Here is an 18548-nt window from a genome sequence, read left to right on the forward strand (position 1 = left end):
AAATATTAAATCACCATGGAGCGAGAAACAAAAAAATTACGTCACTCAAAATGGGAAATTCCCTTCCTTTTTTTTTGCTGAGCTCAGGGAAATTCCATGCATATTTCTCCGAATAGAAATAATGATTTATATGATAGCCTTTGAGAAGACCACTTCTCTCTACTACGGAGTCTGCAAATCTCACAGAAAATGTCCGTTCTGTAAAGCTTTCTCAAGCAGTCTTTTTTTTAAATCTCTGAGTTTCAAATTACAGACTTTAAACTTCGGATTTGATGAAAAAAGTAAGATCTATAGTCTATGGTAATATGGGAGATGTGTAAACAAAAAAAATTTGAGTGGGAAGTGAGATTTTGCTTACTTTTCAGTATTTTTAAGTTGAGTTTTTGCAAGTTTACCAAGTTAAATCATAAAAAGCTTTCCAGAGAAAGGCGTGATCATACCTCACATAACTTCTAACAGAAAGATAGCACAACAAACTTCAAAGGCAAATCAACCAAGAACTTCCAAAAAATGGGTAAGTTTCCCAGCAGACAGCCAGAGAGTTTGCAGTTTTACAGAATTTCAATATTTGATTGACAAATTATTTTTTCTCTTTTACTTTACTGTAGCCCAAGAAAGTTTTCCAACTGGTGATTTGCCACAAGAGTTTTAATAACTTCTTTCGATCAAGGCCAAGCCCAATTTGATTGTTTGGTTTATTAGAAGCTTTTAAAAATGGGTTGGTCGGTCGGTGCGGTCAGTTTGGTCAGTAGCTACAACTGGAACCTTTTTTCATTTTCCCACCAAAAACCTCAATTCTTGAAATTCCTTGATCAATACACCGTTTAACAGTGTCGACTGCGCACGCGCACGCGTACAATGAACAATTTTCCATTGTTTTGATTTTGGCAACCACGAGAAGAAACTTCACTCTCCCCCCGTAAAAAATGGTAGGTAAACATCCAGTTCTCATAAGAAAACCCCAGCAGATAAATGGTAGGTAAAGAACTCCTTTTAATTGTAACTTCTTTTCCTCTAAATGAATTTTTGTGAAATTTTCAGGAGAGATATACTGTACATAAAATTGTCATTAACCCTTTAAGTGCCGATGTCGTATATATACGACATGGGCTATATAGGAGGGCGAAGCCCTCCTGTAATGCCCAGTTTGAGTTAGAAATCGTTATTTTTGGTCGAACTCGTAGGAATTAGATTGTCCTTTATGGTCAAGCAAAAAAAAATTCAAAAGTGAGTCTTTCCAGCGAAATTTTAAGCAAAAAAGTCAAAAAAATGCAAAAAATTGACAAAAATTCACTTTTTTGAGATTCTGACCGTTTTTTGACTATTTTTGGTCAACCAGTGATCCAAGAACCTCCAAATTTGGCCCTGTTTTACTTTATTCTGTCTTCTAGTGAATTGATTTGAAATTTTACCACTGGGCACCTTTTCATCAGTTCAGTCAGGTCCGCGCAGCGGGCCTGACTGCTTTAATTCCCTAACCTACCCCCCCTTGGCCGCCGCCCACCACGCCCTTCCTAAATCGGGCGGCGCCGAAGGCGCCCAAAAGAAAGAAGAGACTCTAAGCTATCCAACGAGCTATATACGAGCTTCTAATTCCTTCTAGATCAGGAGATATAAGCCCTTAAAGTTTGAACTAGCGATTTTTTTAAAAAAAACTTAGAAAAAAGGACCCTGGCACTCAAAGGGTTAATATCATGTTCAAACATCTTAAAAATTCTCTTTAAATGAAAGAAAAAAAATGGCAATGTTTACATTTCTCCAACCTTTCACAGTTCTAAAGTGAACATTTTTACCTACCGCCTCTACGGTGGAGATGGCGAGACTGTTAAAAAGTGTATTGCGCAATCCTGGAATCCAACCGCAAACGTTAAGAAATAGCCTAAAGCCCAGACCCACAAAGGTATGCTTGGAGAGATTAAAGCGTTTGTGATGTCCGATGTGTGCTTAGGGAATGAAGCCATGACTCTCTGCTTTTTTTAGGTGCTTAATATATTTGTTTTTAGTACTGTATGGACTACACCGGAACATTTTCTGTGTGCAAAGTGGATGTTGTTTATAGAAGAAAAGGATAGGTAAAGAAAATTGATTTTTCTGACTCAAAATGAAACACATCTCGAATTACAGTCGGTCGGAGGATACGAACCAAACTATCCATTGGGCCTGGCCTGCTAATGATTAATTGAGTCTCATAATCGATATGTAATCAAGACTATTTTAAAATCTTGAGTATCGATTGATCATTGGTTGGATTCGACTTTGCACCGAGTAGGCTTTTTGATTGAAACATGAAAAAAATCCGTAGTGGAACACATGCAAGTGTCTAGTACGAAGAAGAACAAATTAGTTGCAAAAGGATGGAGCGTTTGTCGTCACTTGCGCGGCAAGTTACACACTCGTTATTTGTTAATATCATCGGACGATAGGCAGTTAGATGGCGGGCCTTCTCTAATTCTCCAATCGACATCCGGTCATTTTGAATGAAAAAAAAAGGTAAAAAGGGTGCGTATTAGTGAAAGTTATCGTGACATGTTATGACAGAAAGTATGATTGATAAACTTGGTGGAGCTATCAAAATAAATTTGTTGTCAAAGAGATTTAGCAGTACTGTAAGTGAAAATACAGGCCAGATATCAACAATCCCATGTTTTGACCATAATCGTCCCAAGTCAGAGCAGTTGATGGTATATAGCCAGTAAAACAAGATAAATTATCAAAATTCTATAGTTGTTTTGGCAAACGCGACAGTCTTTTGAATAACTATTTACTCCACAGCAGTTACCTAGAGACAAGATAATTCATCATGTTTTTATTGGCTGAGGGAAAGTAATGTATGTGGAGTAATTAGTTATTCAAAAGACTATCACATTCTCCCAAACTACTATAGGTAAAAGTTATCAATCGTATTGAGTGGGAGAGTTTGGTTATTTAACAGGACAGCTTTTGCCTATAGTGCAGTTTAAATGTGCCAAAAGTCATTAAAATTGTGCACAAAGGCGTACAAGCACGAGACTTTGCACAAATTTGTAGTTCAGGGGTTAAAATGGATTTAAATATGAGACCCAAAAAATTGGCACCTGTTTGTGTATTTTACAGACCAGAACAGGTTCCCAGGCTAAAATGAATTTTTTTTCTCCAAAGTATGTCATGTTACATACCGTTGGAAAGCATTTTTCATTCTCGTTTAGAAAAACATATACAACCTATATTTGAAAATGAACCCAATAAAAGTTATTGTGGAAGGCTTTTTGAAAAATGACGTAACTGCTGACGTCAGCAAAAATTCAAGGACCACCCAAAAAAGTTTATTTCTATTAAATTAAATTTTTACACAATTAGACTGTACTACTAAGATTCAAATAATTTATCCCATTTTTGCTGGCTGAGGTAAGTAATGCATGTTGTAGTAATTTGTTAATCAAAGGACTGTCATATTCTTCTAGACCTATAGGCTTATTTAAAAATTTAACGTGCATGTAACAATAAACCGACTAGACTCTCCTACTCAATAATATATGATCAATAATTCTTCAATAGACCTTTTTTTGAGGCAGCCATGTTGAATAATTATGTACTCCAGCATAAAAACAATGATACAGCCATGCATAATTACTGTATCGTGCATATTTTAAAAATGAATGAACGTCACCCTTATGGAAAGATATAAAGGTGAGGGAAGATGAATTTCCTCAAATTCTGCAAAATTTATGCAAAATTAGCATATTTTCTACCATAAAAAAATTGGCCACGAGACAAAAAAGAAAATGTCAGTTTTTTATGGATTCGTGACATTGACATATTTGTGACTTCTAATCTATTGGTTGGTATCAAATCACAACTCATTTTAAATTATTCTTAGTTTTGAGGCTTTTACTTATAAAAGTGGTTCTGTTTTTTTTTTGGGGACCGCTTCATTTTTTATCTGATCAATTTTTGCGAGATTGTTTTTCACAAACTTTCAAAAAGTTTACGGCCTGGATATAATATTGGGGGTTTGTAGGGGTTTGAAATACCCTTTCCTGTAAAAGTACACTCCCCCTCCCTCCAAATATAGGCTTAGTGTTATTGCTGAATCAAGAAAATATTATATCCTTGAAGAATTTGTAGTTTTTCAAAATCATAATTTTGATGCAGACAACTCATTTCAAAATGTTTAAAAACACTTTTTTGCTAAAATTGTCATCTTCAAGGCTTCTTTAGCTAGTTTCAAATAAATCTATCAAGCATATTCACGCATCTGTATTTCAAAAAAAGTTTATTTGAATATAATGGGTTAACATTCAGATTTAAAACCTAACCCTCTCATTCTTGCAAAGGAAAATAATATCATTCTCAACTTTTCATTAACCAGATCCATCGAATGCACATAGCGCTGTGGTGATGTCAGAAAACAATGCTCATGCTCCACCACACGATCAATCCAATGCTGCGGCTGCACCAGTTGTCCAAGAATTAACCTTATCTTGTGAATCTGAATATAAGGATTATAAATACAACGAGAAAGTTGATATCTGGTCACTGATCTCTTTGAAAGCTCCAGCTGAACCAGAAGATGAAAATGAAGAGAAAAGACCACCTGTTGATTTAGTTGCTGTTATTGATAAATCTGGATCTATGACTGGACAAAAATTAAATCCTGTCAAAAAGACTTTGGAATTTGTCTTGACACAATGTAAGTAATCATTGCTTTTAAACAGAATACAAAAAATGTTCTAGTTATAGGAAAACACTATGATAAAAAACTTTTCATATTAATCCTTTTTACTCTTTTTGCATCATGCTTTCACATCAATTTGGTATGTTATGAAAAAAGACCTTTTACTTTACTTAACATATTTATTCTGGTTGAAATGCCCGTCTGTAACTAAACACAACCAGGTCATGTTATGTTTTATGTTTTAAGCCTCATTCATCATATCATTTTAGTAAAAGATAAAGATCGATTATCAGTTGTAACGTATGATACCCAAGTTTATTTGGATTTTCCATTACGTAAAATGGACAAAGATGGAAAGGAATTTGCTGCAAAAAAAGTTGAAGCTATACGTGATGGGTCAACAACGAATCTTTCTGGGGGTTTGTTAAAAGGTTTATGTCAAATGATCGAGCGTAAAGAGAAAAATGAAGTAGCATCTGTACTTTTGTTTACCGATGGGTTGGCAAATGCAGGTAGGAATAACAGCTCCTTTGTTTTTATCTATTTTAGAGTATTTACAATGATTGTGCTTCAGGAGCTCAATTCAAGGTTGTGGGTTTTAATCCCATCAATATTTTATATCTTAATCTGGAAACGGAAAAGGGATATCGATGAAATAGGACCAGCAATTTTTTTTAATTTTAACAATAGTTCGAATAATTTAATACTCATCTTCAGTTCTAAATACAATTAAAAGCATTCAAAAAGAACAATATTAATAGGGATAAGGGATATGTTCGATCAATCCCATTTCTTTTGAAAGCAATACTTTCAGCCAATAGCTTTGAAATATAATAATCCACATTTTTGGCTGATTTTTTCAGATTCTCCAAGAAAATTAGCATGAACTATATTCCAGCTCCAAGGCGAATCCGAAAATTTTTTTCTTGATTATCCAACAAAATCAGTTTAAACTTGCTTTGAACTCTGAGGCAAGATTTTCTGACCTTTTTGTATTTAAAATATGTTATCTTCTTATGTTGTTATCATAGGTATCACAAATGCTGAAGGGATCGTAGCTGCAATGAAAGATCCTACACGATTCAGTGGTGTTGCTCCACAACCTCAATTACAATTTCAACAAAATATTCTACCACAACAACCAGCACCACATCAAGGCTGGTTAAGGAATGTTTTTGGTGGAAGAGGCAACCAGAATGCGGCGCCACAACCGCAAATGCAAGTGCAACAAATGGTTAGTTTTTCTACCAATATCAGTCTCGAGACCGTCAAATTAGCCATTTTTTGTACTACCTCGTAAAGTGTCTAAAATAAAAGCTTTTTTATAATTTATATGATCTGCCCGTGGCAAACGGTAGTCCTTGACCCAATAAGCCTAAAAATGGTATATTATCAGGGGCACTGACCTTTATATAACCCTGGACCAAGCAATATCTGCCATCTTTGATCGGAGTTTTTTTAGAATTGGTACCCAAGGAGAAGCCATTGCAATGCTAAAAATTAACGTCTAACGCCGCTACATCATCAAAAGAATTTGAGGAAAAGTAGACCTAGCGCTCTCGATGCATTTACACCGCTATCGAGTAGTGCCGACATTAGGGTACCAATTTCAAAAAACTCCGATCAAAGATTTTGCTTGGCTGGGATTGAGAAGCTTTGTCCAGGGTATATAAAGGTCAGTGATCAGGGGTAGTCAAAGCAAATTTTTCAGAAAATGAGTAAGAATACAAATCAAACCTTGCCCTGACGCGAAAGTTCGAAGTGCTAATAAACAAATGTGTTTAGGACCATTCGGCTATAGTGTATAAAGGTGTACAAAGGCATTGGCCAGCCTGATTAGAAATCTAATTGATTGCTCATTGCTTGATTCTAAGCAACTAACGAGAGGAGTCAAGAGTTTAGTGGATTGAATCAGGAGACTGATTTGTGCCCTCCTTTACTTTATGTGGCATCCGATATGAAGGTCATAATATTTGAGAAAAAAGGGAAATTCCCACGAAATCTTACAAACGATTTGGAAGCGCTCTAATTTAGGTTGGAAGGGTAGAGTTTTAACTTAAGATCTGAGGATACAGAAGATCAAAAATGGTCCAAAAGGGCTCAGAATATAGCCTAGAAGTCTATAAACCCCTCCCGATTTTAATTTGCTAAGAACGTAGTCTAGTACGCTAGACGACTAATTCAGACATAGTAAAAATAAAGCGAAAAGTAATGGAAGAGAACAAATTTAGTCGTCTAGAAAACTTTTTGTAAGCTACAAAAGTTGCATATTAATATTGGTTTGTTAATGGAGAAAAAATCTAGAAGGCTTGTTCAGAAAAAATGGTTTGTTATGATTTTGTAAATCGATTTGATTGGTTTAGAAAAACAATCAAGACGCACATCATTGGTTGAAAGTTTTATTCCGTATTGCTTTTTTCACATATATGGGTATATACGTAAAAAATACTTAACATTTAACATTTCACGTGCATCATGGTGGGGTTTACGCGAGTAGCTTTGGCAAAACCTGAAAATCCTCTGTCGTTATATCCAGACGATCCTATAATCTAAAGTGAATGCGTACAAAAGAAAGGGAAAGAAGCCGCACGGGAAATAAAAAGTCGGGCGGGAGTTTTCTCCGTGCGGGTGGGTTGAAATTTTGAGGGGGCTCAACGTCTTAATTATAATGCAGCACTTCTGCGACATTCATGTAATACTTTGTCACAACCTCCGCACTGTATTTTTTTCCGTGCGCTAATCTTGACGGGCGATAACATCGTCTAGTTTTATCAAACATTCCACTTTCTTTTTGAGCAGGAAGTAGATCCACCAGCATCACTTCCACCAGTCGAATCCTCCCCCGAGAAGAAGAGTACAGATGCCACCGTTTATACTTTCGGTTTCGGAGATGACCACGACCCAAACATGTTGACCAAAATCTCGGACGCTGGAAACGGAATGTACTATTATATCGAAAATGAGGATAAGGTATGTAATTTAAAGTTATTCCTTTCGTAATATAGAAGGAGTCTAAAGGAAGCAGGCGTCCTATGCTGACAATGCAAAATGAACAATAGAATTTTTACAAATTTTGTACTCGCACGGCGCGTATATACACCCCCTTCTCACAGACCCAGTGGGGGTAAAAATATGGGACCAAAACTTGATGGGGATTGATATTCCCATGTTTTTTATGGCTGGGGATTTGAATTCCATTGTTTTCGAGCTGGAAAATTCAGTGGCGATGAAAAAATAACACGATAATTTGCAGTGAAGATTTTCTTATCTGACTATTTTCAGTGGAGATGAAAATTAGAGTATAATTTTATACTGGGGACGATATTTTGGCCAATTTTTCCAGTGGGGCTGTGAGAAGGGGTGTGCATAATGATGGTTTCCTTTTCTGAAGATTTAATTTTCATTTATTTTTTCTTTCTTTCCCAGATTGCCGAATCTTTTGCGCATTGTCTTGGTGGTTTGATGAGTACAGTTGGTCAAGGAATTCAACTTCACGTCAATTTGGAGCAAGGTGTCACCATCAAGAATGTCCATACGGTCAAACCATTCCAAAAGATTAGTGACCAGAGGTAAAAAATGTTTTTCTATAAGAACATCCATATATTTTGATGTCTTTGGATGTCCTTCAGTGTTGCAACTTTCCCGTCTGTAGACGGAATCCGTGCAGTTGAGATACATGAAGTTCTTCGACTTGCCAGTGACATTGATTTGTGTCAAATGACCATCTAATTTTAACGCTAGTTGCAACTGTAAAAGTTTTTGAGTTTTAAGTCTAAAAATTTTGCTAGTTTCTTAATTTTGTGAATATTTTTGTGCAATATTTTAAAAAGATTGGGTGTTTGAGACAGTTTTAGAGTACTTTAATCTTTATATGAGACGTTTTGTTATATAATTACTCTTTTGTACTTAACTGTAGGCGTGTCATTTTTCTTTTCTTTTTTTTTTGGGAAAGAATTATCCTCAAAGAACGAACAGTCGCAATCAAAAGGCTGATGCTGAAGCAACAAAATTTTAAATTCGGTAAAAAATCCCTTAAGGTTACTCTTTATAACAATTTCTTGACTTTTACAACCATAAATTCATTATGTTTTATTTTTTCTAGTGTGAAAATTGACATCGGAAGAAAGACGAGATATCGTTCTCGAACTAACATTAGATGCAGTCCCTCAGCCTTACAGTTCAACTCCACAACTCATTTTGAAAGCACAAGTGGATTATTTCAACGTGTTGACCAACCAACTTGGATCGAAACAATCCGATCTTTCAGTACTCAGGCCAGGTAAGGAGATAACTTTCAAAGTTTTTAACAATCGGGCTTTTCCAGAAAAAATTGAATATGGGGGTGGAGGATACAACGATTTTCAGTGATTTACGGGTTTTACTCCCGGACAAGCATTAGTTGACCCCCCAGACAACCCAAATTACCCCCAGAGAGAGCAAGTTTACCCCCCGGACGAGGCAAATTTTGGTGATTTTACGCTACCCCCGGACAATATATCCTCCACGCCCCCATGAACGGACATTCTCTGGAAGAGCCCATTAAAGGTATTATTTTTACATAAGTTTTCCCGTTTCATGTCAGACACATATTTAATATCAGGACATTGTTTACCTATTGTTATATTGTGCTGATATAAACAAAAAGTGTTTTTCTTTTCCTCTTTCTGACCAATCTTGCTCTACATCCGTGTCAATTCGATATCAAAAAGCCTTTTAATTAAAGTTGATGAGTAAGCAAACGATATCACTTATTTAAAAACAAAACCTTTAACCTTCTCTTTATAACCAACAAAACTTTTTTTGAACTCTAAAACTTCAAAGTCACATAAAAGTCTCTCTTTTTTAGAGTACCGTTTGAAAAGTCTTCCTGAAAACCTTTACAAATTAAGTGGTCAGGGGTTATGACCTTAAGCATCCATAATGATGAAATAAGCTTTTCAGAACAAGTATACAGGTTCAGTCACTTTTCGGTCGGGGTTGTGGATGGCCAAAAGTGGACTTTTTTTATTCTAATAATGCTTAATAACTAACATGCACTATTTGGCAGTAAAAGGCATAAAATCGTGAAAATATTGTCTTCTAATAATGTCATTCGCGAAATTAAAGGTTTTGTTTTTAAGTAAGAGTGATATCGTTTGCTTACTCATCAATTTTAATTGCTTTGATTGATTTTAAGCTTTTTCGCATTGGATTGACACGGATGTGGAGCAAAATCGGTCAGAAAGAGGAAAATAAAAATATTTTTGCTTATATCAGCATAATATAACAATAGCAAGACACTGTCCTACGGGAACACTTATGAGAAATAAAACCTTTAAATCCCTGCGAAATCTATTCCCTGGGAAAATTTATCTCATAAAAGTGCACAACCACACCCAAACCCAACCTTACTAGGTTGCCTACAGCTCCAAATCCATTTATCCACTTGCCTGATCGAAAAATATATTTGTGTCTTTGGATACTGTGAGAATACTTCTATGCTGCGAGAAATGCACCGCCACTACACACGTTTAAAACCACATAGAATAGTTTATACGTAAAACATTGAAAACCTACCATATATACATTCTATTTTTTATGATATTCTTTAGAAACGACAGAAGAACACGACGAGGCGCATGCGCACAAAGAAGTTGGTAAACAAAAATATCGACACAAAATGACCAAAGCTATGGAAGAAGCTACTAGAGAAGCTGACTCGGGTAACTAAGAAATCTAGTATCTGTGAAATCATTTAAAGCGTCAATATTCATAAGGACAAGCATATCCGTATAAAAATAACCCAGTCTGGCAGATGAGATGGAGTTTTTATAAGATACTTTAATAATTTGTCATTTGAAGTAATAACAAGAAGCCTGTTGGCTTGAAGGCCCAGCGAAAAGTAACGTGTTGATAAAGAGCGTGCAAAACAGCAAATGTATGACCCTGTTGACATGGATCAAAGTGAAGACAGGGAAAATTTTTCCAAAATCACCGCTGTACTTCTCATTGGTTAGACGCTTGAAATTTTATTGAATGGTCTCCTACCAACCGGCGCAGGTTCACCCGGTTGAATACTCTCAGGTACCGTGAGATTGGGTAACTTGGAGGCTAACATAACATGCATAACATGCATAGCCCTCAAATGAAAGACCTGGCTGGTCACTAAAATACAACTATGCAGCTCCGCTCGTAGCTCTACTCTACCATTTTTGTTTTGATTTAATTTTGTATTTTAATGACCAGCCAGGTCTTTCATTTGAGGGCTATGCATGTTAGCCTCCACTGATGCAAGTTACCCAATCTCAGGGGGGGGTGGAATAGACCTTTTTTCAAAGAGGCCACGGGCCACCCTGTTGAATAATTATGTAGTCCAGCAGAAAAACAATGATAAAACCATTCATAATTATTACAATATGCATGATACAGTAATTATGCATGGCTCTATCATTGTTTTTATGGCTGGACTACATAATTATTCAACAGGACGTCCTCTTTGAAAAAAGGTCTATAAAAATGTCCTAGGTGGAAAATTTCCATAAATTATGTGCGCCCATAGAAAAATATTTTAAAAAACCCGCGAATATATAGTGAGTGGGCGCTTTTTAAACAATTAGTTGCACTCACATATTCAGGGAGATATATCCCTGCAGGCATGTTAGTTGGACCAGACAGTAAACCAGAAAAATAATCTTTAAAAAACTAGACGATAAAATAGTTTACGGTCTGCATATCAAGGCTAATAAAATTCATGAGATTTAATGTGAGTTAACAGTTAATGTGAGTGATGGATCCAGAAATGACCATTTTCACTGTTCATTCATTGTAACCATGAAAAATGTTTCAATCTAGTTCAAATTTACCCATGAGCTGCATTTTAGTGTCAATTAACAGATTCCAGAATCAGTTTATACTTTAAATAATTATGTGAGTCGAGTTTGAAAAATCAAGCCACCGATCGTTTAATGCGACAGATCCAGAAATGACCATTTTATTTAATATATGTGTAGAATCATGAAAAAAGTCCCAATCTTGTTCAAATTTACACATGAGCTGCATTTTAGTCTCCATTAACATGATTCCATAATCAGCTTATTTGAAATAATTCTGTGTCGTGTTTGACAAATCAAGCCACCAATCGTCAAACGAGAGACAGATCCAGAAATAACCATTTTCACGCGTAGCATCATGGAAAAAGTTCCAATATTGTTCCAATTTACACATGGGCTCCATTTTAGTGTCCATTACCAAATTCCAGAATCAGTTTACTTGAAATAATTATGTGTTGAGTTTGAAAATCATACCACGTCCCACCACTGCTGACTACCGTTGTTTCTTGTTAACAGCCTGAACAGCGACAGATCCAGAAGTGACTGTTTTCTTATGTAGCATCAAGAAAAAAGTTCCAATCTTATTCAATTTTACACATCAGCTGCATTTCAGTTTATTTATTTCTATATCAGAAGCCATTATTTCCTAAAAATTTATAAAGTCCTTTTGAAAACAAGAAACTAAAAATGAAAGTGATTTTAGGTAGAACTTTCACTCATAAAACTTTATGAAAACTTGAGCAAAGACTATAAGGTATGGCAGAATGTTGAAAAAAGGTTTATAAAGAAAAATAATTACAAAATTTCTTTGGTTTGAAAGTCTCTTGACCACTAAAGCAAAGAAAATGTTCAAGAAAGTATGAATCAACCTCCTCGCTTCGACTGCCATCTTGTTTTGTTTTGAAAATTGTTTTGAAGGAGCGCGGAATCAGAAAATATATCTTTTATAGCCAGTATCCGACTTTAGCAAGCTTTTCCCTCTCCAGACGGCAAAATTAAAAAGTGTGTTACTGGTTTTAGGCGCCGTTTCTACCAAAACGGACAGACAGATACACGGACGGAAAAGTGCTAATGAAAGGCCCTATTGCTAGCGCTGGGCCAAAAATGACGCTTTCTTAGAAATTAAGTAACAAAATTGCTTTATTGCACGTTAACGACCAGCCAAATCAAATAAGAGCGTGTAAAAACCCCATCTCGTCCCCGGTCTGGAAGCTTTTTTGTGTCTTTCTATCAATAAGATCTCGAACTTATGATAACTGACTTTCAGATCAGAGCTTTTATACGGACTATTCATAGATTTATAAAAAAAGTGCTTTTGCTGAAAAGTGTGCCGAGGTTAGGTAGGAAATCTTACCTGAGTCACGCGACATTAAAATAGAATTTCAGCGCTTGACCAATCAGCAGCTTCGCGGGTTTTCGAAAACAATAGCAGCAATAGTTTTTGCGATATTCACTTTTTGGACCTACCCCGGTGGAGGTCCTATAAATTAACCCGTGTTCGTTAGTTAGTTCGTTCGTTAGTACGTTAGTTACCAACTTTTCTCGAGATTGGCTCATTCAATTTTTCTGATTTTTTGCACAAAGGTGCATTACTATAAACCCTCGAATGTGACGGAGCCCGATTTTCGAAAAAAAAATATTTCCGGCCGGTAGAACCGGAAATGTCCCGAAAAAAGCGGTTTTTTGAGATTTTCTCGAGATTTTATCATTAATTTTTTGCGATTTTTTGCACATGGATGCACATTAGTACTGCCGAAAAGGTGTCGAAAACCGTTTGCCGAAAAAATTTTTTTTCCGGTCTGTAGAACCGGAAATGTGCCGGAAATCGTCGTTTTTTCACATTTCCGTCACATTTTTTCAACTTATTTAATTGTTTCTTTACAGAAAAATGTTCTTTATGATGATGCTCAAAACTTAGCATCGTTTGATTTCCAAAAAAATCATCCTTTGAATCCGGAACTCCTTAAAAATCGCCGGAACAGCCGAAAACCGGCGTAAAACGGTTTTCCTTCATTTTTTCAACTTATACTCGACAGATTTTCATGATTTTTTGCACAATGATGTAAAATGGCAATGCCCAAAATGTGACAGAGCCCAATTTTCGAAAAAGAAATTTTTCCGGCCGCTAGAACCGGAAATGTCCCGTAAAAAGCGGTTTTTTGAGATTTTCTCGAGATTTTCTCGTTAGTTTTTTGCGATTTTTTGCACATAGATGCACATTAGTACTGCCGAAAAGGTGTCGAAAACCGTTTGTCGAAAAAATTTTTTTTCCGGTCTGTAGAACCGGAAATGTGCCGGAAATCGTCGTTTTTTCACATTTCCGTCACATTTTTTCAACTTATTTAATTGTTTCTTTACAGAAAAATGTTCTTTATGATGATGCTCAAAACTTAGCATCGTTTGATTTCCAAAAAAATCATCCTTTGAATCCGGAACTCCTTAAAAATCGCCGGAACAGCCGAAAACCGGCGTAAAACGGTTTTCCTTCATTTTTACAACTTAGATTTTCATGATTTTTTGCACAATGATGTAAAATGGCAATGCCCAAAATGTGACTCCTCAATCTGTGATGAAATAATGAAAACTGAAAACTAAATGTTTTTTTTACTTCAGTTTTAATTTTCTCTGAATGATTGATTAAAGTGTCGATATTATTTTTCTTTCACCGTTAAACATCGATGCGTTTCTTAATTGCTTTCTCCGTTCCAATAGATATATAAATCGAAATTTAAAATTATACATTACTTCCATTAAATTCTAATTATTCGTTTTATAAATAGGTAGGTCCATTAAAGTATTACTTGTTTTTGCTTGGAAGAGCTTAAAGCACGCTTTCTAGCCCTGCGGGCTTTATAAATCTACTAGCCGGCACCCGGCGTCGCACGCCGGTTTAGCTGTTTGCTGAGCGCATTTAAATTCCTTTGAATGTTGGGAAGGTGGCTTAAACACGATGAAATCAAAATTAAAGAGAAGAATTCTCTTCAAAGTTTGACTCTATCCCTCCCGGGTGACGTATCTTTTAACCATATTTTGAAAAAGATTTTTGTGGCAAAAATGATCAGAAAGCAGAAATAGTGCGTCATTCCCAAATTACACCATACCGGCGACCAGCGACGTCCGAGACTGCTCTGCAATTAGATTTTTTTCTCGCTTCGCTCGCGTTATATTTGCCGTAGTTCTTGATGTTTAGGAAAACTTTTATGTCAAGATAAGCGAAGAGTGATATAATAGACATGACACGAGATTCGTCGAAAAAAGGCAGCGGGGGGGGGGGGGGGGGGTACTTAGGTAAGAGAAGGGTATGGGTATTTGCCGGCCTTAAGGTTGCCTTTTTTGAAACATGACAGTTTGAAAAATCGGAAAATCAAACTTTAGTCCCACTAAGAATCGGAAAAATAGGAAAATTTCAACTTTTTGCCCCCAGAACGATAGAAATTTGGTCAAATTAGTTCCAAAAAGTGAATTAAAATTCATACAATTTCCCTTGTTTCTTCTCCTCTTTATTCTGCTAAGGGTCCGAGGGACAGGGCCGAAAGTCAGCTCGCAACCATAGTCCCCCCCCGGAAGGCAGCTAGGACACGCAGACAAAAAAGCGTGATAGCGCAATTTTATGTTGCTTTTTATGAAATAACTTCATCATAACTTCGATGACTTTTCAAATTCAACAATGACTTAGATTTACAGCAAAATAATTGTCGACATAGATGTTTAAAGGTCGAACAAAGAACGAAGAAAGAAGTTTTTACTTTGAATTTATTTTTAATGTTGCTGTTGTTCTAACAAACTTGTCTTGTGATTCTTATGTTTTATTTTATATTTGTTCTTTTCTTTAACAGATACTATTTAAAAGATTTTCTTTTGTTTTGAAAAGAATTCGAATGTCTCAAATAAAATAAGGTCGTTAATTACATTCGAAAACATAAAACAAAAGAAAAAAAAGAAAAAAAAAGAAAAGAAGTCTAATCTATCAATCAAAACAAAGTCTTTATAAAACGGCGCGAATCTGATTCAACACATTTGTGGAGCAAGCAAAAGTCATCTTTTAAAAGAACAAAACATTGCTTGCGAAAACGAAAGTGACACACAAAAAACAAACCAACAAACACACATACAGGCTATTAATATATAGATGGGACTATTTGTCTATTTCATAGAATTCGTGTTTTGCGTACATGATTTTTTTCTATGTCACTGTAGAAATCAACTTTTTTATTGTTAAACACTCTTTTGCGAATTGAGATTGTAAGTTTTACAAAGGCAACAACAATGGAAAACGTTTCTTGAATTCCCATATCAATTGAATGATGACAAACAATCAATTTTGTCAACTTCAATATATTCATGATATGCACCGCTACAATGTCTTCAATCTGACACTACATCAAGGCCCCAACAGCTGATTGGTTGCAAGTGACCTATGTCAGAAGACATTGCAATGGTGCTGTCAGAAGACATTTTCATTGGGGCATACACTGACCTTTATATATCCCTGGACCAAGTTACTCAATGTCGGCCAAGCAAAATATTATGATCGGAGTTTTTTTGAAATTTGTACCCGCGGAGAGAGCGCTAGATCTAGTTTCGATTGTACACTAATGATGTAGCGCCGTTTGTCGTTAGGCAAAGTTTCAAACAATACAATAGCTTCTTTGCGGGTCTACCAACTTTCAAGAAAACTTGGATCAAAGATGGCGGATATAGCTTGGTCCAGGGATATCATGGGCAGTCTAAGTAGCACTTTATTATTTCACATATATCATCGATTCATACAGGTAATTTCCAAGGAGCAAAGATGCGATTGCAATCAGAGATGGCTTCTTTGAAAGCCAAATCCTCCAATTCATCAGTGGCAGCTGACGTGGATTACTATGCCAATATGTCCAACGATTTGGAAATGATGAGTGACCAGATGTCTAGTGCTTCTGCTTATAGATCTAAAGGAAGCAAGCTACAAAGCAACATGTACGTTGGTAATTTATGAAAAAAAATCTAAGCCCATTTTTTTAGACCAGTAAACAACAGTCCTGGTAAAAGAACCTTAAGGGCTTGAAAAATGGTGGGAATTCAATCTGGCGGATGAAGGTTATTTTTTTACCAAAAAACGCAGTTGAATAGGAAAAACCTGTTTTAAGGCCTGGAATAATTCACATTTTGTGGAATGAATACGATAATTAAAATTTGGCGGGAATTCAATTTGGCGGATGACGGGAAAAACTAAATTTGGCGGGAACTTAATTTCTTCTTTTATGGTCGATGGAATTTTACCCATTCTACTGTTTTTTAGGTTTGCCCTCTTCTTTCCTTTCCCTACAGTTATGCTAAATCAGTTTGAAGTCTCCCATGCTGGAATTCGACATTGAATAGGGGGGATTATGGCGATTGCCATGGAAAATTAGATCGATTCCATTACTTTTGGCCACTATTGTACTAATCTGGCACCCAGATGGTGAAATTTTCATCCGACACGCTAAAGCTCTGAAGGTCGGGAAAATTTTCAACATCTGGAAGGTTTACATTACGGAATTTTGCGAAACCGCGTCAAGAATTTTGCAGCGGGAGGTCTGGTAACCCAGCCCTCGTTTTCGGGGATTGTCGGGTCCAACCAAAATATTTATGACTTTACGTGCAAGGGCTTTTGAACCCGACTGAGGATGCGGCACATCAAAGGCCGACTATCATTCCTCTCCGATGGGAAATTGGCCCGCTCCCTTTAGAGCTTTAGCGTGGGCGGCCGCCAATCCGCCATCGGAATATCAGATAACTATTGTACTCTTAATCGTATCACGGAGAGGGTGAGAATCAAAGGCACTCTGCCATTTGCTAAAATAGGTGTTTTGTAGGCGTGTAGGCGTGCAAATCTACCCATTTTTCAATTAATACATTTTACTCCAGGATTCAATCCATCCCATATTGTATCCTCACCCGGGCTCACCATGAGGTAGTATGGCTGTTAGAGTAGATCCCATACCTCGCTATCTATATGTTCAACATACAGCTGACTAGAAATTAGAGAGAGCTCTAATTTGATCCTTAAGAGTCCAAAAGATTTATACGAATTAGAGAAGGATTCAAATTGAAGATCGAGTAACTTTTTCCAGCTGAGGGGACTAAAACTTTAGTTTGAATTAAAGAAAGATTCGTGTAAACCGTATTTCTCTATTACCTAACATTATACTTATTTAGAATAAATATTTTAGAAGTCGTTTGCGGTGAGTTGAGTTTTTACTAAATTCATTTTCTAACAATGTTTATTTTCCTATACTGTAGGATGCAGCAATATCAAGCTCAGAGAAGTTCCAACCTCGACTCAAATGCATTCGCCAAGAAAGGCCACGCGAAGAAACGAGCAGCAGCTAAAAGCTTCATGAAAAAGTAAAATATATAAGTAGACACTATTCATTACACTTATTATATTATAACCGATGGTATACTAGAAAAGATACAGTGTTTCCCGAAAAAAAAAAGAAATTCTTATATAAGTAAAATCTTCATGACTTGTATACTTAATATTTCAATCTCTAAAACTTATTCAATCATCTTGGGAATTGAATATCTATTGATTGAACAGAGAATTGTAATCTTATTTTATTAATTATTCTATGCTCACTGTGGATACTGAGTTTTGTTTGAGGATTTTACTTTATATAAAATTTGTCGGCTTTTTCTGGGACACACTGTAGTGATATCATTCCCAACATGGGGAAATAGACAATCCCTGGCCGAAATCCTTGTCAAGTTCTTGTAAGATCTGATAAGATCCTGCAAGTAAAGATCTTGTGATATATCAGATCTTGCAAGCTCTTACAAAAAGATTTTCTAAGATTATAAAAGAAAAAAAGATTTTACCAAGACAAGATGTTAGAAAGTGTAAGTGAAAGTTCTTCCAAGATCTTATCAAGAATTTTGACCAGGGATGTCATACTGAAAAATGATTTCATTGACCCTAATATAGATCCTGGAATATTTATAGTTATTTTATAGTTAATTTATAAAAATTTGTAAAATTGAATATTTCTGAATTTTGTATTTCTGCATGTCTTTTTTAGTTGGGTGGGCTTAATTTTATAACTAATACTAATGCACTT

At 35.9% G+C, this 18548-nt stretch overlaps 1 protein-coding gene across 2 annotated transcripts; it reads left to right on the plus strand.

Annotated features, from left to right (window-relative positions):
- Nucleotides 1-316: 316 nt before the first annotated feature.
- Nucleotides 317-17931, plus strand: LOC136817893 (inter-alpha-trypsin inhibitor heavy chain H3-like). 2 transcript variants are annotated; one of them, XM_067074225.1, is made up of 10 exons: nucleotides 317-514; nucleotides 4349-4669; nucleotides 4924-5166; nucleotides 5686-5888; nucleotides 7454-7624; nucleotides 8081-8223; nucleotides 8757-8933; nucleotides 10246-10356; nucleotides 16236-16425; nucleotides 17731-17931. In XM_067074225.1, the coding sequence occupies exons 1-8, from the start codon at nucleotides 511-513 to the stop codon at nucleotides 10292-10294; spliced, it is 1311 nt and encodes a 436-aa protein (XP_066930326.1). In that variant the 5' UTR covers nucleotides 317-510; the 3' UTR covers nucleotides 10295-10356; nucleotides 16236-16425; nucleotides 17731-17931. The 2 variants fall into 2 exon arrangements, with proteins under 2 accessions (XP_066930326.1, XP_066930327.1); XM_067074226.1 differs by lacking the exon at nucleotides 317-514 and adding an exon at nucleotides 3365-3384 and having other exon boundaries at nucleotides 17731-17841.
- Nucleotides 17932-18548: the final 617 nt, after the last annotated feature.

This window comes from Clytia hemisphaerica, unplaced genomic scaffold (genome assembly GCF_902728285.1).
Source record: "Clytia hemisphaerica strain Z4C2 unplaced genomic scaffold, Clytia hemisphaerica genome assembly, whole genome shotgun sequence".
In the NCBI taxonomy this organism is placed as follows: Eukaryota; Metazoa; Cnidaria; class Hydrozoa; order Leptothecata; family Clytiidae; genus Clytia; species Clytia hemisphaerica.

Excerpts from the sequence above, each read along its gene's own strand:
- LOC136817893 (XM_067074225.1), top strand. Across the intron at positions 5,889-7,453 it reads AAATGCAAGTGCAACAAATG|GAAGTAGATCCACCAGCATC; the intron begins GTTAGTTTTTCT and ends CTTTTTGAGCAG. Across the intron at positions 8,224-8,756 it reads CAAAAGATTAGTGACCAGAG|TGTGAAAATTGACATCGGAA; the intron begins GTAAAAAATGTT and ends TATTTTTTCTAG.